Genomic DNA, 26,168 nt, shown 5'->3' with positions numbered 1-26,168 from the left:
ACACGCAAACATGGCCAACAGATTGCACAGCAGAACAGCTGCACGAGCGGTAGCCTGCTACAAGCCAGTCCCCAAAAGTAATGAATTTGTGGATTAGCTCACAGACGAGATCGTCGTTAACACTGACAAAAGGTCGACATGGAAAAGGTCGACAGGTTTCACTTTTTTGTGTGTTAATGTCAACACCTGAGCATGCGAATCAACAAATAATGTACCGTATCCCCTCACCTGCTTCAGGCCACTTTACCGTTCCCAACCGGAGTCCACATGGATGTAATGCATGAAAAAGTTGGGGGGAAATGTAAAGCCCATGCGGACTCTTTCATGTGTCAACCTTTTGTCAATGTCGACCTATTAACTGTCAACCTAGACCTCTGTGAGCCACCTGGATACTCCGGGGCAGGATATCCAATAACTCTCCAGCAGTGCGCTGAAATCGGGAAATATCATTGGCATTTCCTCTTTCCTTTGTAGTAAAGTCCCTTATTTCGGGGACACTTCCTACAAGGGGAGGGAATCGGGATGTACTAAATGTGGTTTCCGAATGTATTAAAGCCCCTATGGCGTATGAAATGCATATTTGTTTACATGTAGCTTACCGCTACACCCTGGCCCTTATTCTGGTTCACTCGCAAAGGCCCCACCTGCAGTGCACATGGTTTTGTCCATTTGAGAAGGAATTTGCCTCTGCGAGTGAACCAGAATAAGGGCCCCTGTGTATTGTATTGTGGGTATATTCAGTTGTGCTGTGACAAAATGGCTGACAGGATCTCTACAACAATCTTCTGTAAAGAACACTACCTAGAAAGTCCCCACTAGTTACATTGTGCTAAATCTGTCTCCCTCATTTCTAGGCCTCTGAGACTGAGTCGCGTAACTGCGTAATCCTCTGACTGATCTGCAGAATCCCACCACAGGTCCGTGAGTAATACTGATCAGATACTGGTATGTCACTGGTCTGATGGCTCTGTGGGGAGCAATGGGGAACTAGTCTACTATGAGTGCCACCATTGGAAGGTGCTACGTTCGGGGGTGGACGCGCACACACACACACACACACACACACACACACACACACACAATCCTATGTACACTAGACCCCCACACCATATACTTCCCCTCTATACACTGCACCCCCCCATTCTCTTCCATATAATGCCCCTATATACACACTGCATCCATACAGTGCCCTCTTTACAGAGTACCCCCCTTCCATACATTGCTCGCACCAGGTTCTGCATTCTCTGCACCCCCTCCTCCATATTCTGTAGCCCTGTTACTAGCCATCGCAGGACTCATCGTAGTAACCAGGGAACCACCAGACGTCCCGCAGCACTCAGGGGCAGATTTATCAAGCTTGTGAAGTGATAAAGTGTCTGGTTTTTATCACCGGCCAATCAGCTCCTACCTGTAAGTTTTTAAACCAAGCCTGTAACTTCACAGTTAGAAGCTGATTGGCCGGTGATAACAAAACAGACACTTGATCACTTCACCGTGCTTAATAAATCTGCCTCTCAGACACCTGGGACATGTGTAGTCACTCACTGTGCGTCAGCGGAGGGGCGGGACCCTGAAACCCAGCAGCTCCTGTGTGAGTGGAGAACGCCCAACCAATAATCCGGCCCTGGTGCCAGCAATTCTCATAGACTTATAACTAGTATTTTTATAACCTTTTTGAACTTTTCTTTTATCTAAATATTTAGTGGAACTGACTAGTTGGGTCACGTATGTGCATATCAAAAGGTCGACCACTAATGGTTGACAGGGTCAAAAGTTCAACAGGGTCAAAAGGTTGACATGGAAATGGTCAACATGAGTTTTTTTTTAAAATGGTGCCGACAGGCGGTATTCAATCCACTGCGGGAGTGAGAATATAATAGTATGGCCGTGCGAGTGGACGCGGTACGATGGCCATACCAACCTATGTCGACAAAAAACATGAAAGCTTCATGTCGACCTTTTGAAAATATGTTTATTCAAAAGCCATTACATATAAAAGTTAAACAATGTACAATAAACAGCTTCTCGAACATAGCAGACGCAGTGATAGCAGGTACATGCTACCCAGTTTCAAAGACTTATTATCTGTGGTAATACTGAACACCAAACCTCTTTAGGCCGTTTGGCCCACTGAACCGCGGTCTTATAAACCAGTATTATAGATGCCAGTTGAGATTTGTTGACTACCGGTATAGGTAAGAGTGTTGTGTCTGCTTATACATTCGGGGGATACTAGGCCCATCATTTTTCATATAATATAAGGGGGGGGGGGGGGGTGGAGATTTCTATATAATGGTGTAAATAAAGAACAAAGGGTTGGGGAGGGGTGAAGGGGGGGGGGGTAGAAGCGTGAAGAGGGTGAGTTCGCGTTTCGAAGGATGTCATATCGGTCGTAATACATATATTTTAAGAGGAGGGTCTCGACCTCAGTTACAGTGGGTACATGAGGGGTGATCCAGGCATTTAAGATAGCTTTTTTGGCTACCGTCACTATAAGTGTCAGGATGGGGATTAGGTATAGCTGAGAAGGGGGGAGTGACCATGGGTCGAAATTTGCAAAAAGAAGTGGGATCGGGTGGAGTGAAACTTTCGTTTGGAAGTTCCGATTTATGAAATATATTAGTTTAAACCAAAATTTCTTTAAACACCTACAGTTCCAAAAGTTATGGAGGTAGTTTGCTAACTGGTGTTTACATTTAGGGCATTTCCCCAATTCCTCTGGGACATAGTGGCTGCGTTGTTGTTGGGTGATATAAGCTCTGTGAAGCGTTTTGATATGCACCTCCTGAAGAATTGAGGCTTTCAGCATACATATGGTGGAGTGATAATATTTATAGAGGAGTGTTTTGTCGTCCGATAGTTGGATATCTTGTGACCACTTATGCGATATCTTTTCCCATACGACCTCCGCCGGCAGTTCCGCTAAGGTTTCATATAAAAATTTGGTTTTGTATTTGCTGTTTTGGAGTTTCATGATTAAAACCTTTAGCCACGGTGGTGTTTGGCTCTGGGTGTTCATATTGGGAAGAGATCTGGCATAGTGTAGTAATTTATATATAGCGAAGTAGCTGTTTGCGGGGAGACCGAACCCATCTTGAAGCTCCGAGGCCACCAATATTCCGCCCCCGGGGTCAAATACCTGCGATATAGCTTTGAGGCCCTTGTTTCACAGACGGTGGAAGATCGAGCTATCCACTACTGGTAGGAACATTGGATTTCCCCAGATGGGAAGCCATTGTGATACGCGGGGGTCGTGGCCCAGAGCAGTGGAGATCGTCCACCAGGCTGTGTGGACGTCTTTGAAAAGAGGGTTTTTGGAAATGTGTGTTGGTATGTGAGTTCTAGGTGTGTGTGTAGGAGAGCGGCTGGGGAGTAAGGGGAAAACATAGCGCTGTCCACGTGGAAGTCCGAGTAGTCACTTTTCTCTAGTAGCCAACCCAGAGCAAATCTACACAGGCGTGACCTCGAGTATTGCTTCAGATTTGGGACATTTTTTTGCCATTCCAAAGAAACTGGGAGAGTAGGGAGTTAATTTTAAGAATGTCTTTATTCTTTAGTGGGATAGGAAGCATTTGCATCACGTACATCAGTTTGGGCAGAATCATAGATTTTATGACTTCCGTCCTGCCTAGCAGCGACAGAGGCAAGTCTTTCCACGTGGACAGTGACATGGTTATGTTTTGAATAATAGGGTCATAGTTGCTGGGGTATAGTATAGTTGGTCGATTGTTGCGGGTATGTATATGCCTAGATATTTTATCTGAGTTTTTTTTTAATCTTTATGCTGCGGAGGTTTTGCTCGTCTGGGAAAGAGGGGGGTGGTCCTCTGTGTCATCAGCTCTGATTTGTGAATGTTAATTTTATAGCCTGAAAAAGTGCCAAATTGTTGGATAATATGGTAGGCTTCGGGAAGTGAATGTTGTGGGGCAGTGAGAAATAGAAGCATATCATCTGCGAACAGGGATACTCTTAGCTCTACAGATCCAATTTAAATTCCTTGAAACCTTGGGGATTGTCGGAGGGCAATTGCCAAGGGTTCCAGGGCTAGGGCAAATAGGAGGGGTGATAAAGGGCACCCCTGCCTGGTGCCTCTTAAAATAGGGAACGGGTTGGGAGGGGGGCGTGGCCTGGCTGTGAAGGACGCTGGTCGCATCTCCACAAGCTCCTGTCCCTTTACCAGCAAAGTGCCCCGTTTACACCACATCAGTGGTGACAAAAGCCACACAGAACCATCCCACAGCCGACTGACACCTTGCAGACAGCGGTGACCGGCAGGACAGAAGCGGGGAGGGGAGCAATCCCTCCCGGCGAGTTGCGGCCTTCCCTTCCCTGAAGCCGCGGACTAAATTTGAACCTGATCCCCAGAGGTCGAGCTCCATGCACCGATCGCCGCGGAAAACGGGCTCTGGAGGGGCTGAAAAGACCAGCAGCAGTGAGTAGCAATCCCCCCCTGCCCCACGCATACCCCGTCTGTGCCCTGGAGAGGTGCAGAAGCCAGACGAAGTCAGAGAATCCCTCTGCCTCCGGACGCGGCGGCCATCTTGGATTCGGGCACCCGCAGTGTACTGGCTCCCACGCACAGCGCGGCACACGGAGCCCTCTATACAGTTAAAGGAGAGGGCCCTCGGCCACAAGGGAGGAGATTAGGTGACCTGAGTGGCCCCAGGATCGGACAGGGGCGGCCGGATCTCCCCCACCTCTATGCCCAGCAGCGGCGGCCATCTTGGAATAACCCCCTCCAATACACACTGACTGTGACTTAGCTGCTGCCCCTGACACACACTCCCTGCCCCTGGGTTAAATATAACCCCATTGGGGAATCTGCCTTCTGAACTCTGGGCCCTGGGTGGGGTGTGTCCCAGGCCCTTTGCCTGCCCCGGGCTCTGGATACACCGCAGCACCCTGAGGGTGATCTGAATCAGGCCCCTCTCTGAATAAACCGAATCCTGCAGCTCCCTGGGCTATATTACAAGACCATTCCGAGGCACTGGAGGCGAAGGCACACACCCCTCTATCCCACTGCCCAATAACAGCATATAAAAGCTGAAGCTAATTGTTACTTGATTGGGACTTCCATATATATATACTTAACGGTGACACCAGCTACCTGAAAGTGCCAAGCAAGGTAGCACTGATAAGCTGCGGAGCCTTGAAGCTAATGCATTGAAAATCTGACCCCAGGGTCCTGACCTAACTAGACAAAGTTGGTTCATGAGAATGTGAGGCATACCCAGGCCACGAGGGGGAACCATGCGTAGAGCCACCAAACACTGAAAACCAGGCTAAAGGGGGGAGCACCAGAACTTATGCTGATCACTTCCACATGACAAAACGCCGCCGAAATAAACCCCTGGTAAAGACCCCTTCGAGACCGTCACAGACCGAGGCCTTTTGTTCCCTCTTTGGAACTACAGCTCCGGAGCCTGCCCCATCGACAACAGAGTCCTCTGCTTCTCCTCCCAGAGTGCCCTCAGCCGATCTACAGACACCGTCTCTCCCAGGTTCCAAGCCCACAATGGAATCCCCAGATCTCTCCACTATACTTTCTAAACTGGCGGCGATCCCGACCCGCCAAGAAATGCAGCAAGATCTGCTCTGTACAGAAAAAAGGCTCCAAGAATCCATGCAAGCTCACAAAGCGGTCATCAAATCTGACATAAAACATGTTGCAAATAGAGTGAACCTACTGGAGGAACAAAATGAGGATGTAGATGTCCGGCTTTCAGACCTTCACGACTTGGTCTCTCGTCAATCTAAGACGCTACTGGAGATGGGCCGTAGACTAGACGACGTCGACAACAGGGGGAGGAGAAACAACCTGAGAATCAGGGGTATCCCTGAAGATGTCGCACCTTCAAGTATTGAAAGTGTTTTGACAAAGATTTTTAACGAACTCACTAACGCCGACCCGAATTACCAGCTGATATTCGACAGAGCACATCAAGCCTTGAGGCCCAAAGGAGCGCCATCAGAGAAACCTCGTGACATCATCTGCAGACTACACTACTTTCAGGAAAAGGAAGACATTCTCAGAGCTGCCAGACGTTCCCCAAACATTGACTTCGACGGCCATAAGATTGAAATATACCAAGACCTCTCCTGGTCGACCCTACAACAAAGACGTCTACTGCGCCCAATCACGGAGGAGCTCAAGAGACGCGACATTCGGTTTCGCTGGGGCTTCCCGCTAAGTATCCATGTGAATCACAAGGGGACATCCGTCATTCTTCAAGATCCGGAAGACGTAGAAAACTTCTGCACAACATTGGGACTAAATACACCAGCATTGCCTAATTGGCTCGACCCTGCAGAACTTTCTACCCAACCTAAGCCCCGGAGAGAACGGTGGCAAACAGTCCACAGAGTCAAGAAGACTGCGTCAGGAAAAGAACAGAATGGAACACCAGCGACCAACTATAATACCCAACTTTGGCAACAACCGTTGTCACCTGGCGTTCCCGTCGCAGACACGTGATTATTACTCTCTGTTTACCCCCTGATTAATAACACAGTTGATGACAATTGCCGCTCTTTGTTTGTGTAAATGGTAATGGTCTATATATGAGGATTACTTAACTAACGAACACACTAGGGGTTTACTTGCGTGATACCTAAAATGCGGGGAAATGCCATATGTGTTAACAATACCATCCAGTACCCCATTACATTAATCTGAATAAATCCATCCAGCATACCTCTACCAAAGATGCCATTATCCCCTCCCAGCTTTGGCCTAACCCGTATCCAAGTTAAAGTTGTTTAAACGTCCTGATCAGGTGGTTCGCCCTGGTTCCCCCAAAACCCCCCTGCTCTGCTGTACACTTGTAGAACATGGGACCCCATTGGTGTCCCATGTCTAAAGATGCAGAGATCTTCGCTGATTGCGATAGTGAATGTTATGTTTATAATCTACTTTGTTCTTCCCCCTTCCTCCCCTCCTTATGTGTCTCCCCGGACTCCCCCCCCACCGCACCTAGTGAGACAGAGCTCCATAGAAAAATGATTTTTTTGGCACCTAACACAATGTCCACCTTAAAGATTATATCCCTGAATGTGAAGGGTCTCAATATCCCTGAAAAGAGGTCAAGAGTTCTTCACTCAATGCACACTGAAAGGGCCGACGTAGTGTTTCTGCAAGAGACCCATTTTAAAAAAGGAGCCGCCCCGAAGTTATATTCCAGACACTTCCCCGTGAGTTTCTATAATGATTTTTCTGAGTCCAAATCTAAGGGTGTAGCCATACTATTCTCCAAAAATGTCCTTATTTCTGAAATAACGGAGACCCCCATAGGAGATGGTAGGGGCTTATTGGTGAAGGCTACTATAGCCAATCAAATCTACACATTCATCAACCTATACCTCCCAAATAAAGGCCAAATACGCTTCTTTAGAAGAGCACTGGAAACAGTAGAGCACATGATAGAGGGGGTATTGGTAACAGGAGGAGACTTCAACTGGGCGATAGAACCCTCTCTAGACACGACAAACTCCTCAATTAAGACACCCCACAGGGAGCTAAAACGCTTCACAGCCCTCTTGCATGACTTCCAACTGATAGACACCTGGAGATTACTCCACCCTAGAGACAAAGACTATACATTCTACTCACACCCCCATAACTCATACTCGCGAATTGATTACTTCTGCTTAGGCCATAGATCTTTAGATCTACTTGTAGACGCCTCCATTGGACAGATAGTTGGCTCTGACCACGCACCTATTACGCTTACCCTGACGCAACTTCACCCCCCAACTAGACATTGGACCTGGCGATTCAACGAGCAGTTTCTAAGGGAGGACGATTGTAGGAAACAGTTGAATGAGGCAATAGAAGATTATATAGCCACCAATTCAACAGGAGATGTCTCCCCTGTTTCCATATGGGAAGCTCACAAATGTGTGATACGTGGCAAATGCATTCAAATAGGCTCATACCTTAAACGGAAAAAAACGGAATGCCAAGAGGCGCTGCTCACCAAAATCAGGAAACTAGAACTGATGCATAAATCCTCACTAACTCCCGATATATTCATAGAACTCCAGGAAGCACGTCTATCCTTGAACAGCCTATTGAATGATAGTACCCGCAGAGCTTTCCGCCGGTGCAAGCACAAGTTCCATAGATGGGGCAATAAGCCAGGGAAGCAACTAGCGAGAGCAATGCGCGCTCAACGATCCCTAACATACATAAAGGAAATGAAAGACACCACAGATACATTACATGCCAACAACACCAAAATGGCGGAGATCTTCCATAATTACTACTCAAACCTCTACAACCTCTCCGCCCAGAAGCCCCCTAGGGACATATTGACCCACGAACAAGACATAAGGACATATCTAAAAGACATACATTTCCCCACTCTTCCCACTGACCTAGCCACGGCATTAAATGACCCATTTACAGAGACGGAAATACAAACAGCCTTGAAAGCCACCCCGTCGGGTAAAAGCCCAGGACCAGACGGCTTCACCACAACATATTATAAAGCATTCCAAGACAAACTCCTGCCCCTTCTTTTGCGGGCCTGTAATGCAGTATCTCCTGAGACCCCATGGTCCGCTCAATCACTAAGCGCTCACATTACAGTTATACCAAAAGATGGTAAGGACCCGACACTCCCATCAAGCTACCGCCCTATCTCGTTGTTAAACGTTGACGTCAAGCTATATGCGAAATTATTGGCGAATCGCCTGTCCTCATTGATACCACTAGTGATACACCCAGATCAAGTGGGCTTTGTTTGTGGGAGGGAAGCGAGAGACAATACTATTAGAGTGTTTGACCTGATTGCCCATGCACAGTCTTCTGGAGTTCCCACCATGCTCCTCTCCACGGACGCTGAAAAAGCCTTTGACAGAGTGGACTGGAAGTTTATGGAGGTAGCTCTGGAGCACTTGGGCCTAGGTGGCGTATTTCTACAGAAAATACTTGCCCTATACAGATCCCCCTCAGCCCAGGTGAGAATCAATGGCATGCTTTCTGATCCAGTGGCTATATCGAACGGGACAAGGCAAGGGTGTCCATTGTCCCCCTTGATATATGTCATATGCATGGAGGCCCTGGCGAGGGCGATCAGGGGAAACCCGAACATCAGTGGCCTTACAGTAGGTACAATAAACCACCGGCTAGCGTTATTCGCAGACGACCTCTTGGCAATAGTCACAAACCCTGTAATATCGCTCCCTAATCTCATGGTAGAATTCTCTCGCTTTGGGGAACTATCGAACTTTAAAATTAATTACGCAAAATCCACCGCGTTGAGTATCTCCCTTCCGATTAATACCAAGACGACGCTGAGCACACAATTCCCTTTTACTTGGCACCCCACTCACATTAAATACTTAGGTGTCTCCATCCCGGTCTCTTTGCAGACCACGGTGTCTCTCAATCACGTCCCTCTGCTGCAAACGTCCGCAGAGAAATGTCTCAGTGGGCCACTCAGAAATTCTCATGGTTAGGAAGGATAAACATTATTAAAATGAATATTCTACCTAGGTTCCTTTACCTATTCCAAACTATCCCACTAAAACTGCCATCCCAATTTATTGGGGAGGCACAGAGGGCAATCAGCCGGTTTATATGGGGAGGTAAGAGACCTCGATTTAAACATTGCTATCTGTATTATAAGAAATCCCAGGGAGGCCAGCAACTTCCCATGCTACAGGCTTACCACCAAGCCTCGGTTCTGCATAGAGTTCTGGACTGGTCGAGAGCCGACACATGCCCAAAACAATGGGTGGATCTAGAGATGTGCTCCTCTGGCCTAGGACTCCAAACGGTCCCCTGGCTGCCAAAGATACCGCACTGCTCACACCCTACAGTTGAGCCTACATTAGCTATCTGGAGAACCCTCCGATACAAGTTAGCCCTCTCCTCGCGCGACACGCTGCTTCTCCCCTTTATTAATAACCCAGATTTCCCCCCGGGTAATACAGGACGCCTTGCCACCACCTGGCAAGCCAAGGGACTAACGAGAATAATACATGTATTAACGGGAGGCTCTATTAAGCCCTTTGCAGAATTAAAGTCAGATAAAAACTTGCCGCAGACAGACACCTGGTTCTATTTCCAAATATGACACTACATTCACTCGAAGAGAACTCTTACGACACTTAAAAAAGAACCTACACCATTTGAAGTGTTGTGCTCCCAATCCTCTGAGTCCGTACATGTTGTCTCAACTATATATAAAATTGTGCTGAAAAGCCACTTCAATGATCTCCCTTCCTTTTGCAAGGCTTGGGACTCAGATCTCTCTTCACGGGGAATAAGAATAAATTGGGAAAAACACTGTGACAACATGGCTCAATGCTCTACGAGCCTGGAGGTGGTGGAGACGCAATACAAATTGCTGACCAGGTGGTATAGATGCCCTCCCTTGATTCACAAATTCTTCCCCTCGGTATCCCCATTCTGTTGGAGATGTGGCACACAGAAGGGAACTTTGATACATATATGGTGGGACTGCCCCAAGATCATGGTCTTTTGGAAGTCAGTGATTCAACTCTCTTCAGTCATACTGGGTTTCCAAACGCCTGAAGGCCCTGATTTCTGGTTGCTTTCACACACCACTATGTCCGCTGTAAAATACAAACGCTCACTGCTGAAACATCTTAATAATGCGGCAAGGGCAGTGCTTCCAGTACATTGGAGGTCTATAGATCCACCTACTATATGGGAATGGTTCCAGAGGATCGATTTCTATGGTACCATGGAAGACATTTATCATTCTGCCCTGGACAAACAATCCGATTATGTAGCCACGTGGTCACCTTGGCTTGAGTTTAAGTCGTCCATGACATATAAAGATCATGTGCCAGCCAATGTACTCTGAGACTGCAGTAAGTACAAATGTACCTTTTGATATAGGGGAAAAAGATAAAACAAAGCAAGTGGATGCTATTCTCACATACCCCTTCCTTCCCCCCCCCCCCCTTATCCTGACACCTTCCTCTTTCTCTTAACCCCCATGTCTTGTCTTCGTTTCGATAATTATTATGTTTAATATTTTTCTACTGAATAGAATATGTTGCTGAATGCGGGGCAATAGGTTGGATTGAATTTTGTGGACACAAATCATTATTTGCTGTTTCTTTTTTGAAACATGAAGCGGAATAGACGTTTTGTAGATTCATTGAGATGTAACTGCTACTCCTTTTGTATTACAATGTCCCGATTCTCTAACTTGTTGTACCAACAAATGTTTGTAATGTTTTCACCTTTATCCAAAACCAAAATAAAGAATATATAAAAAAAAAATAGGGAACGGATCTGAGAGGATCCCATAACAGTGTATTCTGGATGCAGAGTTGCTATACAATGTGTTTAGTATGGAGATAAATTTTTCGGGGAAAGAGAATTTACGCAAAGTAGTGTATAGATGGTCCCAGTGGACCATGTTAAAAGCCTTTTCCGCATCCAGCGAAAGTATCGCCAGCACGGGGCCCGACACGGCCCACTGGGACTGCTGCAGCACCGACAGCACCCTCCTGATGTCCGTTACCGGATTGCGTCCCATAACAAATCCAGTTTGGTCCTTGTGTACAAGGGTAGTTAACATTGGTTTTAGTCTCTCGGCCAAGATCTTAGTTAGGATTTTGTAATCCAGGTCTAGCAGGGATATGGGTCTGTAGGAGCCTGGGTCTGATAAATCACGGCCCGGTTTGGGGAGTACTTTAATTGTGGCTGTATTGAAGTAAAGAGGGGCTTGGTCTGAGTGGAGAATAGAGTTGTACATGTCCATTAGTATGGGGGTGATTTGTGGTGCAAGGAGTTTTAAATATTCTGACGTCAAGCCGTCTGGGCCTGGGGCTTTTCCGGGCTTGAGACCTGCTATAGCGTTCAATATTTCGTCTAGTGAAAAATCTTTACAAAGAGAATCGGACATGGGTTCTGTTAAGTGTGGCGTCGGAAGATGTTCCCAGAATTGTGTGGCTGTACACTCATCGGAAACGGGGGCTGAGTATAATGATTTATAATAGGCATTTAAGGTATTGGCAATTTGCACATTAGTGGAGGTTATGGTGCCATCTTGACATTTCAGAGGATGGATTGTGGCGGGGGAGTTATACCCTTTGAGTAGATTTGATAGTAATCTACTAGATTTGTTGCCGTATTTGTGGAATTTAGCATTGGAGGCGAAGGTGTAGAGTGCTTCAGATTTTATAAAAAGACCCTCAAATGTGGCCTTGGCTAAGTTTGGTGGCTGGGGTGGGAGAGGATTTATAACTCAAGAAAGCGGTAGTGAGGTCTGTTTGGGCTTGGGCAAAAGCTAGGGCTATCGTTTTACGTTGGTATGAAGTGTGTGCGATTATAGCTCCTCTGATTGCAGCTTTGGAAGCCTGCCAGAATAGAGCAGGGTTCGTACGGGCCGTTTCTTTATTGTTTTGTGTATACTCATCCCATGCTTTTAAGACCACTGCTTTTAGGGAGTCGGATGTAGTGATAGATGAGGGGCATCTCCAAGATATGAACGAGCTTTTTTCTGGTGACACTTTCAGGGAAATCCAAATCACAGCATGATCGGATAGTGAGATTGGTTCTATATGGGACATGAGGATTTTTGGGAAAAGGTCCGTAGAAGTAAGTATATAGTCTATCCTGGATAGTGTGCTGGTGGCTGAGGAAAGACACGTGTAGTCACGGTCAGTGGGATGGAAGATCCGCCATATATCCTGTAGATGCAGTTGAGCTGCTAGGGCCGGGACACCTAAACTAGGGAGCTTTCTTGAAGTAGGGAATTGTTTATCTAATTCTGGATGAGAAATTAAATTGAGATCTCCACAGAGAATGATTGGGAGATGCATGTGTGGGGTGATTTTTTTAATGATAGTCTGAAAGAACGTTTTCGTATAGGCATTAGGGGCATAAGCGTTAAGGGGGATGTATTGTGTTTGTGCGATAGTGAGGCGTGTTAGAGTATATCTACCCTCTGGGTCAGAGTATAAGGTGTCTGCTGTCAGCGGAATGCGCCTCTTGCTCAGGACCACGACCCCTCAGGCCTTGGAGTTACAGGATGCAGAGGAATGCACCTGCCACTGGAGAGCGTTAAGTTTGGCGACCTCGGTAGGCATCAGATGAGTTTCCTGCAAACACACAATGTCAAGGTTTAATTTATTTAAGTACATTAGAATCTTTTTGCGTTTTTGTGGGGAGTTGATGCCACCCACATTCCAGCTACCTAATGTTAGCGTGGTCATCTAGGTAAAAGGAAGGGGGAAGGAGACAATGACATACAAAGCAAACAGTGGGGAGGGGGGGGGGGGAGGGGGGAGGGGAGGGGAGGAAAGGGAAGGGGGGGTTAGATGATATGGTAGAAGGGAAGAGAGAGGGAAGGGGGGGGGTAGATGATATGGTAGAAGGGAAGAGAGAGGGGTAGACACATAATATTGCATTGCAACTATCAAGAGCATACTGGCGTAACCATACAGTGTGTGTCTGCAAAACCCATATAGTTAGTTCAGTTTAATTAGGGGGTGGGGGGGGGGAGAGAGAGAGTGTGGGGGGGAGGGGAGTTAAGCATTAAAGTAGCAACAGGGGAGGGGGGGGGGAAGAGAGGTACAGTGATGGAAGGGTGACTGTCCATCCGTAAATGGAGCGTTTTTACCTTTTTCAGTGAATAATTTAAATATGGAGTAAAGTGAGAGGTAAGGTAAAGGTTGGGGGGGGGCTAGAGCCTCTACAGTTGAGGATTAAGCGTGTTATTCCAGGAGACATTATCTATCTGCAATTGCTGAACTGGGCCCGCCAACATTCAGCAAAAGAGGTAGGAATTGGTGGACAGTTTTCCATATTATCTTGTAGTAACAGTGGGGAGGAAAGCTTATAAACCATTGTCTTGCTGTCTTGCTGCTTAAGTATCTGCCGCCCAGTCCGTTTGTTGGTCTGCGGGTGGTGCGGCTTCATCTAGGTAGGCTTCGGCGTCCAGGTGGGTGAGAAAGTCTTTAAATGAGTTCCCCTCATAGATGCGCAGTCGCGCCGGATACAACATGGCAAACTTTATCCCATCATGGATGAGTCTGGAGCAGGTGGGGGCGAAGTCTCTCCTAGCTTTGGAAAGCTCGGCGGAGTAATCTTGGAAAACGAGGATCTTATGGCCTTGCCATGTAATGTCCCTGGTTTTGCGAGAGGATGACCATATGAGTTCCTTATGTAGGAAGTTTAAAGTTTTGAATATTACAGCACGGGGCCTGGCGCCTTCTTGTGGCCGTTGAGAGCCCAGTCTATGTGCGCGTTCGATTATTAGATCATTACACCTGTCTGCAATATGCAAGAGTTCTGGCAAAGTGATTCTAATAAAGTCAAAGAGATCCTGCCCTTTTACAGATTCAGGGATGCCTATCAGCCGTAGGTTACATCTCCTGCACACAGGGCCGGTGCAAGCCCCCCGCCCGCCCCCAGGCAAAGCCCCCCCGCACTGCCTGCCACCCGCGATGCGGCACGGGGGTGGGGGGGTTGCTATAATACTGTGATGCGGCACAGGGGGAGGGTGCGATAACACTGTGATGCGGCACGGGGGGGGGGGGAGGTGCGGGCGATACTGCCGCGCTGAAATCCCCCAAGCAGGGAGCGGGCAGCGTTGATTAACGGGCGGGATGGGGGTCGGGGAGGGGAGAGGGAGGATGACCGCTCCCTGCTTTCTGGTACCTCTCTATGGTACCTTGGCGGCTCAGTACCGCCCTCCAGTGGCCGGCGCCCTAGGCAAATGCCTAGTCCTGCCTAGTGGTGGCGCCGGCCCTGCCTGCACCTGTTCTCGAGATCCTGAACCTTGTTATGGAGGAAGTTTATTTCCTTGTTTGCAGATTTAAGAGAGGACTTCAAGTCAGTAATGTCAGCAAAGTTTGCGCCCACTGTTTGCTCTGTGGAGATAACTCTCTGTTGGAGCTGATCTATCCTTCTGCCAAGATCATCAGTCTGTGCCTTTAGCAGGGGACCTATAGCTGTCCTGATGGCCATAATCATGTCCCCATACGTGACTGGGGAATCGGGGGAAGGCAGGGTCTGGAGCGGTTGCGGACACTCATTGTGGGGATCGCTCTGGTCATCTTGGTGAGGGAAGCGCAGGGGGGGGAGTAGGACCCCTTGAGTCTAGGGCCGGTGAGGTTAGTGCAGGTCGGCGGGAGTTGGCGTCTTGCGCCATCTTAGGACCTGGTGTCTGGCGGTCTTTATCTCTCCTGCGTGCTTGGTTGCTCGGCATAGCGTTGTAATAGCGCTTCATACAATGGAGTGTAGGTAGGGGGAGGCGGGTTATTGGCAGGCGGCGGTTATGGAGGCAAAAAGCCGTGTATATTAGGTTTTTGGGCTGCCGGGTATTGGAGCTGAGGTCCCCTGCTACTGCTGCATCAGGGGGCGGGACCGGGAGACCTCACTCATATAGACTTTATAGAATTGTTGATATATAAAGGTAAAATAAAATATAATACTGGATAAAATGTAAACATCGCTGAGCTTTGGTGGGGGGTGGTGGGGGATGGTAGTTACCACCTGTGGCTATAGAGCAGGGTGTATTGTAATCAACATGCAGCACCTGAGCCCCTGTTGCCTGGCAGTTTGTATCTGTATAAGACTTCAGGTCAATGTGGTTCTTATGGTGAGGGAGATCACAGTCCCTTCAAAGTGCAGCAGCCTGATGTTGGAAGGTTGTGAGCAGGGGCGTAACTAGATCTTTGTGGGCCCCATAGCAAATGCTTGAAAGGGCCCCCCCCCCCACCTACCAATGTCCCTGTTATGCCCCTTAGGGGAGCAGAATGAGGGGCATGAGAGATAAAGAGGGTCTCAGGGGAGAAGAGCAAGAGAGAGGGAATGAGAGGAGAGAGAGAGTCAGGGAGAAAGAGAGATATGGCTGAGGGGGGAGAGGGAGGGAGGAGCAAGAGAAAGGGTGTGCAAGTGGGAGTGAGAGTGTCACTAAGGGCAGTATTCAATGAGAAAAGTTCTCCGTCTTTTGTGGAGAACTTGTGCTTTTTTCGCCGTGGAGAGAGGTTTTTTTTCTCCAAAGGCGAGCCACCCTATTCAATGTGAAATATTCTCCGTCTTTCTTAGTGATTCTCGCCGTCTCTCTCCGTGAAGAAATTCTCCATCTTTTGATGGAGAGCAGGAATGTGAACTTTTAAACTAAAAGGGTGTTTTTTTTAATTTTGGGGTCAAAAAATCAGGTTTTTTTTTCTGTGGAGGGCCATGTTATTTTTATTCATGTGCCTATAGCACATGAATATATATTTAATTTTTAAAAAAATATTTTTTTACATTTTTTTTTTTTTCTTATTTTTACACAGTGCAGCCAGCAGGGGGCCGGAGCGCTCGAGCCGCTCATTAGATATTCATATATTCACTGCACCCGAAGCACGTTCGGGTACAGTGAATACTGGGTCCCCCGCTGGCTATAGAGGGGGGCAGCCTGTGCTGCCTGGGTCCCAGGGGGGCCCCCTACCCTCACATATGTTCTGTGGCATCCAGGGAGACTTTAATCTCCCTGGATGCCACGTCCCTGTCAGCTCCCTGCTGCGGACGCTCGTCCGCTGCAGGGGTTAAGACTCGCCGCGAGTGGCGGCGAGTCTTATAAACATTGAATAGTGGCAGCAGGAGAGGCAACGAGCCCTCCGGAACACGGAGAGTGCACGGCGAGCAAAAAAAAATGCTCGCCGTGCACGGAGAATATCTCCATTGAATACTGCCCTAAGGGTGAGAGGGGGTGCAAAAAAGAAAAATAGAGGGTCAGAGAAAGAGAATATAAGGGGAAAGCAGCAGTGGGAAGGGGCAGAGAGAAGATGTCACAGGGATGGGGGGTTGACAGAACATGTCACTTACAGGAGGGGCAGTTGGCACATGCAGGAGTGCAGGCTGTTACTTACACGAGGGGGGGGGGGGGGTCATCTGGCACGCAGGAGAGCAAGGGAAACAGGCTGTCAGTTACAAGGGGGGATTGGCTGGCAAAAGCAGCGAGGGGCGGGCGGGGGGAGACAGACAGTCACCTTTAGCCATTTACATGAACCTAGGACAGGTCACATTCGAATCCCCACATACAGCTTTGGGGTCAGCTCTCATCTCCCCTCTCTAGAGCTGACTAGAGCTGACTGGTGCTGGCCATATAGTGTAGCACAGATATATGATGCTTAGCAGTCTGCTGAGCCCTCACTTCCTCCCTCCCTCCCAGCCCATAGCTACCTGTTTGGGCGTTGCGTTGTGTGTCAGGAGCGGCTCGATACACATGGTTCCAAGTGCTGGGGTCACACCACAGGCTCCGCGTCGCCCGTTCCGTAGGAGGAGGAAGAGGACGGAGTGGAGACACCTAGTGTATAGTGTGCTGTCTGCCTGGGAAACAGAGAAAGCAGCTGCAGCAGTGCAGCGCCCCCTACAGTGTGGTGGTGTGCGCAGCTAGCCTTGTCCGAGTCTGTACCCGGTCCCCGCCTCCTTTACTATACGGAAAAAAAACTGCCAGCCATAACCCTGCGCTGCACTGCACCATTAATTAAATAAATTCAAAATAATAATTCAAAAGGGTGCAGGGGATTGCCTGCTGGGCCCTCGGGCCCCCCAAGCCCTCGGGCCCCATAGCAATTGCATCCCCTGCACCCTCCATAGTTACGCCACTGGTTGTGAGGCTTATTATTAGCCTGGGGGCTGAAACAGATAGCCCAGGGTCTGTTGTGTGCTGCTGTAGCGTTTTAAAATGGCAGCCGGGCTTTGGGAGCAGGGGGGCTTAAAAGCCTGAAATCGCACCCACAGTAGTTTCTGGAGGGAGGGCTGCCCTTGGGGAAGCCTCCGGGGGTGGTGGGAGATGTGCGGAGAGGAGGTGAGTACCTGAGGCGGGCGTAAAAGCCCGCAATCTCGTCTGCGGTGTCCGCGTTCTGGCCTGCTCCAAAATCCAGGCCCCGGCTTCACCGGCCGCTCCGTCGGAGTAGGCCGCAACCCGCAAAGACGCTTAGAGGCGTCTCCCGGCTCCGCTGCTCTACCCGGCGGGCGTCCCCGGTATCTGGGTGCTTCAGTGGGTGGGTTGAGGCAGTTCAGGGGGGTCCAGGCACCTGCAATCGGTGGTTTTTGGCGTCCTCAGACGGAGCTCTCAGGAACAGCGTCTGGTCTGGGTCCCGGTCAGGCCCATGTCGACCTTTTGATTGTCGACCTATAGTGGTCGACCTTATGACTGTACACCTAGACATTGTAGATCTAAAATACCGTAACCAAGATCAGCTTATTCCCCCCAATAGACAATAAGACTTATTGCCCCCACTTTAACAAATAGCTACCCCCAGGGGGGCATTTTTCAGACACGATTTCAGCACAATCGTACAAACAGTAGGTTTTACTGCTACGTAAATTCATTTAGACATAAGGGTCAATGGGCCAGATGCACTAAGCTTCAGAAGTGATAAAATGGAGAGCGATAAAAATCCAGCCAATCAGCTCCTGCCTGACATTTTTCAAACACTAACTGTGACATGGCAGGTAGGAGCTGATTGGCTGGATGTTTATCACTCTCCATTTGATCACTTTTGAAGCTTAGTGTATCTGGTTCCATTGCAGAGATAACTGGGAACTGATGCCATCTTCAGATGCTGTTAGTTCCCAGTGGGCAGCTTCCTGTGGGATGGAGGACCAGATTTTGAAGAGGGATCTGATCAGATCCCTCCACCACCTCCGACCCCGTTCCCCACTAGCAGTGTTGCAGTACACATTTTCCAGGCTTTGCTTGTGGCAAACATGAAATAATGGCCCACTGGACTTGTTGTTCACTGGTGGATCCTGTAATAACTTCCAAGGGCAGATGTGGGATCTGGGTCAGTGATGGTCTTTCACAGAAATATGTCAGGACTGCCGGCCACACATCAGACCAACTTTCCTCCAACCATCCAACTGGTTGGAGAATAGACAAAAACATTCAGTGAAATTGTTTAAATCAAATAGGTCCAAGTACAGTACATTGGCCAGTATTCAATGCTCCCGATTCACCGTTTTTTTCCGGCAAATCTGGCTGTTTTCACTCCTTGCGGTGAATCTTTTTCTCTGAAAATCTGACTCACCCTATTCAATGTTCACTGTTTGACAAAAGGGACCAGTGAATGGCGGCCAGTTCTCCGTTTCATGCTCGCTGCAATTCGCTGGTGTATTGGGGTTTACACTGGGATTACTGGGATATGTACGAGTGGGACCAGTGCAGGGGCTCCCTCCACTGCGCCCCTGCCAACTCTCCGGGGGGGCAGTTTGTGCTGCCTGTGTCCCCAGGAGTCCTCCTCACATTCCGGCACAGGCAGGGAGGCTTCCATCTCCCTCCCTGCCGTCGTCCCCCGGCTCCCTGCGGCGTTCGCTGCAGGGGTTGAAAATCGCCCCTGCAGCATTGAATAGGGTGACGTGGAGGGCTGGCAGTGAATGCTCCAGCCCTCCAGAACGCAGCGAATCCATAACAGGATTCACTGCACATGCCAAAAAAGGGCATTGATTACTCCCATTGAGTGACCGTTGTCCATTTTCTGATTTGGGAAACAATTACTTAATTACAAATGACATTTTCTCCCATCCATTACCAGGTTTTTATTCCGTCCAACCAACTAGTTGGATGGCTGGATGAAGGTTGGTCTGATGTGTGGGCAGCCACTGATATGTGATTTTCAGACTTCGCACCTGGAATACAGAACCCTTTACAGTTCTATACCAAACGCATCATATAATACTTCTTTATAATGTCTAGCCGGATAGTACACAGTTATCAGTGAACATAGCAGATTATGTCTGAACCCATCACAGACCGGAGCAATGTCTACAGGAGAGGTTACTAAAGTACGTCTAACATCTACTCCAGTGGCGTAACTACATTTTGGGCGCCCCCCCCCCCCGCCGTTAAAGGGAGGGCGCCCAGCCACTCACCCGCCCCTCCGCCCGCCGCACCAACCCCCGTAGTCTAGATGTTCAGATCCGATATATCTGTGGGTACCTGGGGGAGCGGCAGGCGAGGACCGCAGGCGGCGCAGATGGAGACCGGGGGCGCGGCGGGAGAATAGGAAGAAATCCTATTCAAAAGACCGGGCGGCCGCTGATTGGCTGAGCTCTCAGCCAATCAGCGGCCGCCCGATCTTTTGAATAAGATTTCTTTATATTCTCCCGCCGCGCCCCCGGTCTCCATCTGCGCCGCCTGCCGCTCCCCCAGGTAGCCGTCAATGCAGGTGGGACGGACGCTGCGAGGCGGCTGGGGGGACGGACGCTGCGGGGGACGGACGCTGCGGGGGACACAGAGGCGGCAATTACTTACAGCTGAGCCGGGCAGGGGGAGCCGGGAGCTGTCACTGTCAGTACGGAAGAAAAAAAAAAAAGCCCATACAATGAATCGGCAGCCTGTGATTGGCTGAGCGCTCTCTCAGCCAGTCAGCAATTGCTGCCCATTCATTGTATGGGCTTTTTTTTCTTCAGTACAGACAGCTCCCGGCTCCCACTGCCCGGCTCAGCTGTAAGTAATTGCCGCCTCTGTGTCCCCCGCAGCTTCCGTCCCCCCAGCCGCCTCAATGCCCCCCTGCCCCCTGCTCCCTTCACATTGCAGCTAACGTAACTATAGCACTGCAGCCCCCGGTGCCCGCACATGCATAGCGCCCCCCCCCGCGGTCGCGGGGGCTGCGGTGCTATAGTTACGCCCCTGGTCTACTCACACTGACATGTAATTGTTCTTTCTTTTACCAGAAACAAAATGTCCCAAAACAAAGGCACAGTGGTCTTGGCTTACAGTGGAGGTCTTGACACGTCCTGTATTCTGCTGTGGCTTAAGGAGCAAGGGTACGATGTCATCGCCTATCTGGTACGTAATGGTCTTCTCACAATCATGGTGCTGACATCTGGCCAAGGATCAGACAAGTGAGCGATTCAGACGCACACATGTGTATTCCAGCAACAAACAGAAACCCAGGGTCCAAAAGGTGACCCCTCTCATAAAACTGTGTCTTCTCATACCCTGTCGCTACTTGCCCTTGAGCTAGGAATTGCCATCGACTATCAATGTTCCCAAAGCATCAACGGATGTCACCTAGGGGGTTATTCTAGTCCATTCTTTCTGACAAAATCCTTCTTAGATGGACAAAACCATGTGCACTGCGGGTGGGGCAGTTGCAATTTGTGCAGAGAGAATTAGATTTGGGTGGGGTTTTTCTTCAAAGTGAGATCTATATTGAAGTGTAAAATCATGCAGTCAGTATTTACCCTGCACAGAAACAAAATAACTCACCCAAATCTAATTCTCTCTGCACATGTTACATCTGCCCCACCAGCAGTGCACATGGTTTTGTCCATCTAAGAAGGATTTTGTCAGAAAGAATGAACTAGAATAAACCCCCTAGTGCTCTATGTTTTTGCCGTCGATAGTAGGAGTTCAGATAGTTTTCTGCTATCAATGAAGGGAAACCGATAGTGATGTGATGGTTTCTCTTAATGTAAACCTGTTAGAGGTACATGCTGCTGCCTACGGTGTGATGGGAGTGGGCGTGTTAGAGGTACATGCTGCTGCCTACGGTGTGATGGGAGTGGGCGTGTTAGAGGTACATGCTGCTGCCTACGGTGCGATGGGAGTGGGCGTGTTAGAGGTACATGCTGCTGCCTACGGTGCGATGGGAGTGGGCGTGTTAGAGGTACATGCTGCTGCCTACGGTGTGATGGGAGTGGGCGTGTTAGAGGTACATGCTGCTGCCTACGGTGTGATGGGAGTGGGCGTGTTAGAGGTACATGCTGCTGCCTACGGTGTGATGGGAGTGGGCGTGTTAGAGGTACATGCTGCTGCCTACGGTGCGATGGGAGCGGGCGTGTTAGAGGTACATGCTGCTGCCTACGGTGCGATGGGAGTGGGCGTGTTAGAGGTACATGCTGCTGCCTACGGTGTGATGGGAGTGGGCGTGTTAGAGGTACATGCTGCTGCCTACGGTGTGATGGGAGTGGGCGTGTTAGAGGTACATGCTGCTGCCTACGGTGTGATGGGAGTGGGCGTGTTAGAGGTACATGCTGCTGCCTACGGTGTGATGGGAGTGGGCGTGTTAGAGGTACATGCTGCTGCCTACGGTGTGATGGGAGTGGGCGTGTTAGAGGTACATGCTGCTGCCTACGGTGTGATGGTAGTGGGCGTGTTAGAGGTACATGCTGCTGCCTACGGTGTGATGGGAGTGGGCGTGTTAGAGGTACATGCTGCTGCCTACGGTGCGATGGGAGCGGGCGTGTTAGAGGTACATGCTGCTGCCTACGGTGCGATGGGAGTGGGCGTGTTAGAGGTACATGCTGCTGCCTACGGTGCGATGGGAGTGGGCGTGTTAGAGGTACATGCTGCTGCCTACGGTGTGATGGGAGTGGGCGTGTTAGAGGTACATGCTGCTGCCTACGGTGTGATGGGAGCGGGCGTGTTAGAGGTACATGCTGCTGCCTACGGTGCGATGGGAGTGGGCGTGTTAGAGGTACATGCTGCTGCCTACGGTTCGATGGGAGTGGGCGTGTTAGAGGTACATGCTGCTGCCTACGGTGCGATGGGAGTGGGCGTGTTAGAGGTACATGCTGCTGCCTACGGTGCGATGGGAGTGGGCGTGCTAGAGGTACATGCTGCTGCCTACGGTGCGATGGGAGTGGGCGTGTTAGAGGTACATGCTGCTGCCTACGGTGTGATGGGAGTGGGCGTGTTAGAGGTACATGCTGCTGCCTACGGTGTGATGGGAGTGGGCGTGTTAGAGGTACATGCTGCTGCCTACGGTGTGATGGGAGTGGGCGTGTTAGAGGTACATGCTGCTGCCTACGGTGCGATGGGAGCGGGCGTGTTAGAGGTACATGCTGCTGCCTACGGTGCGATGGGAGTGGGCGTGTTAGAGGTACATGCTGCTGCCTACGGTGCGATGGGAGTGGGCGTGTTAGAGGTACATACTGCTGCCTACGGTGTGATGGGAGTGGGCGTGTTAGAGGTACATGCTGCTGCCTACGGTGCGATGGGAGTGGGCGTGTTAGAGGTACATGCTGCTGCCTACGGTGTGATGGGAGTGGGCGTGTTAGAGGTACATGCTGCTGCCTACGGTGCGATGGGAGTGGGAGTGGGCGTGTTAGAGGTACATGCTGCTGCCTACGGTGTGATGGGAGTGGGCGTGTTAGAGGTACATGCTGCTGCCTACGGTGCGATGGGAGTGGGAGTGGGCGTGTTAGAGGTACATGCTGCTGCCTACGGTGCGATGGGAGTGGGCGTGTTAGAGGTACATGCTGCTGCCTACGGTGTGATGGGAGTGGGCGTGTTAGAGGTACATGCTGCTGCCTACGGTGCGATGGGAGTTGGAGTGGGCGTGTTAGAGGTACATGCTGCTGCCTACGGTGTGATGGGAGTGGGCGTGTTAGAGGTACATGCTGCTGCCTACGGTGTGATGGGAGTGGGCGTGTTAGAGGTACATGCTGCTGCCTACGGTGCGATGGGAGTGGGAGTGGGCGTGTTAGAGGTACATGCTGCTGCCTACGGTGTGATGGGAGTGGGCGTGTTAGAGGTACATGCTGCTGCCTACGGTGTGATGGGAGTGGGCGTGTTAGAGGTACATGCTGCTGCCTATGGTGTGATGGGAGCGGGGGTGTTAGAGGTACATGCTGCTGCCTACGGTGTGATGGGAGTGGGCGTGTTAGAGGTACATGCTGCTGCCTACGGTGCGATGGGAGTGGGCGTGTTAGAGGTACACGCTGCTGCCTACGGTGCGATGGGAGTGGGAGGTACATGCTGCTGCCTACGGTGTGATGGGAGTAGGCGTGTTAGAGGTACACGCTGCTGCCTACGGTGCGATGGGAGTGGGCGTGTTAGAGGTACATGCTGCTGCCTACGGTGCGATGGGAGTGGGCGTGTTAGAGGTACATGCTGCTGCCTACGGTGCAATGGGAGTGGGCGTGTTAGAGGTACATGCTGCTGCCTACGGTGTGATGGGAGTGGGCGTGTTAGAGGTACATGCTGCTGCCTACGGTGCGATGGGAGTGGGAGTGGGCGTGTTAGAGGTACATGCTGCTGCCTACGGTGTGATGGGAGTGGGCGTGTTAGAGGTACATGCTGCTGCCTACGGTGTGATGGGAGTGGGCGTGTTAGAGGTACATGCTGCTGCCTACGGTGCGATGGGAGTGGGAGTGGGCGTGTTAGAGGTACATGCTGCTGCCTACGGTGTGATGGGAGTGGGCGTGTTAGAGGTACATGCTGCTGCCTACGGTGTGATGGGAGTGGGCGTGTTAGAGGTACATGCTGCTGCCTATGGTGTGATGGGAGCGGGGGTGTTAGAGGTACATGCTGCTGCCTACGGTGTGATGGGAGTGGGCGTGTTAGAGGTACATGCTGCTGCCTACGGTGCGATGGGAGTGGGCGTGTTAGAGGTACACGCTGCTGCCTACGGTGCGATGGGAGTGGGAGGTACATGCTGCTGCCTACGGTGTGATGGGAGTAGGCGTGTTAGAGGTACACGCTGCTGCCTACGGTGCGATGGGAGTGGGCGTGTTAGAGGTACATGCTGCTGCCTACGGTGCGATGGGAGTGGGCGTGTTAGAGGTACATGCTGCTGCCTACGGTGCAATGGGAGTGGGCGTGTTAGAGGTACATGCTGCTGCCTACGGTGTGATGGGAGTGGGCGTGTTAGAGGTACATGCTGCTGCCTACGGTGTGATGGGAGTGGGCGTGTTAGAGGTACATGCTGCTGCCTACGGTGCGATGGGAGTGGGCGTGTAAGAGGTACATGCTGCTGCCTACGGTGCGATGGGAGTAGGCGTGTTAGAGGTGCGATAATTGTAATCATTCATTTGATCTTGGACAAACAAGGGGTCATTTGAAATCTTTTCTGTCTGTTTAGGCAAACATTGGCCAGAATGAAGACTTTGAGGAAGCTCGGAAGAAGGCGTTGAATCTTGGAGCAAAGAAGGTAATCTCCTTTTAGACCAGTGGTTCCAAACTGTGTGCTGCAAGTCTTGCCCAAGGGTGCTGTGAGACTCTTTTAGGGGTGCCTCTGGTTCGTGGCCCAGGACCAAGTCAAATTATGTATTGTCCAAGTGATTAGTCAAAACCAGTGCTAGTGGCTGCCAGACATAAACCTGTGGACAATCAGAAGCACAACTGTGCACAACCACGGTACTTGCCCTAATGATAACAGGGATACTCCAGGGTGACTCAAGAATGTTTGAGAACCACTGATTGTAGATAAACGTATTTGGTTCCGGACCCTTTTGGATTGTTATCTGTATATATGAGTTTTTCTCTTTAAGAACTAAATAAAAACCACCTATTTCTATGAGCTCCAAATAACATGGGGCTAAGCGGCGTTGCTTATCGTGCAAGCGAATCGCTCCTCTCGGCGGAATGGCCTCTGATTGATGTCCGATATCGCTGTTCAGGCTTAAGCAGCGGATAAAGACAATGGGACATTGTGTCCAAGGAGCAGTATCGGGAAACTGCTGAAAGGTCTACAGCGGTGGTTCCCAACCCTGGTCCTCAAATACCCAAATACCCTAATATCCTAGCAGTTCACGTTTTCCAAGTACCCAGCCGCTGCACTATGTGTCACCAACTGCCACGTTTTCCAAGTACCCAGCCGCTGCTCTATGTGCCACGTTTTGCAAATCCACAGGTGACCTTGGAAACGTGAAGTGTTAGGGATACTTGAAGACCAGGGTTGGGAACCACTGGTCTACAGGTAGACAGTCAATAGGTTGACACTTAAAGTATGACATGCAATAGGTCAACACAGACAAAAGGACAACATGCACTCAGTCGACCTTGGTTTTTTACAGTTTTATGGGACTTTTTCATACTTTACCATTCATATGGACTACAATTGGGAATGGTAACATTGCAAGCAAAGAGCGTTACCTGAGGGTACGCACTACACTCATTATTGACATTGACACAAAAATCTGTGTCGACTTATGTGTTGACATTTTCCATGTCGATAATTTATTGTGGACTTTTTTGTGGATCTATTGAATGTCTACTCGCTGAAGGCGACATACATTAGGTCAACCACTAAAGGTCAACAGGGCTTGTGTCGACACCTGAAATAGGTTGACAGTCAAAAGGTCGACATAAGTTTTCAACTTTTTTGACCTGAATGTCAACATGGACACCATCTAAGTGTACCGCGTCCATGTCGAATTAGTCGACATTCAGGACAAAAAAATTGGCGACCTTTTGACTGGTGACCTTCCCATTGTCTACCTAATGCTTGTG

At 49.9% G+C, this 26,168-nt stretch overlaps 1 protein-coding gene across 2 annotated transcripts in view; it reads left to right on the top strand.

The window, feature by feature from the left end:
- ASS1 (argininosuccinate synthase 1) overlaps window positions 1-26,168 on the top strand; it is a 103,908-nt gene that overhangs the window by 10,319 nt on the left and 67,421 nt on the right. Inside the window, exons 2-4 of one of the 2 annotated variants that reach the window (XM_083160882.1) lie at window positions 855-917; window positions 20,663-20,777; window positions 24,799-24,867. In XM_083160882.1, coding sequence (XP_083017008.1) covers window positions 20,670-20,777; window positions 24,799-24,867 — 177 coding nt within the window. In that variant the 5' untranslated portion in view covers window positions 855-917; window positions 20,663-20,669. The remainder of the gene's footprint in view (window positions 1-854; window positions 918-20,662; window positions 20,778-24,798; window positions 24,868-26,168) is intronic. The other variant, XM_083160883.1, reaches the window with a different exon arrangement.

Source organism: Crinia signifera, chromosome 9 (assembly GCF_055691185.1).
Source record: "Crinia signifera chromosome 9, ASM5569118v1, whole genome shotgun sequence".
NCBI classification, from domain to species: Eukaryota; Metazoa; Chordata; class Amphibia; order Anura; family Myobatrachidae; genus Crinia; species Crinia signifera.
Note: the sequence above shows the minus strand (reverse complement) of the source record. Positions and strands in the feature narration are given on the sequence as shown.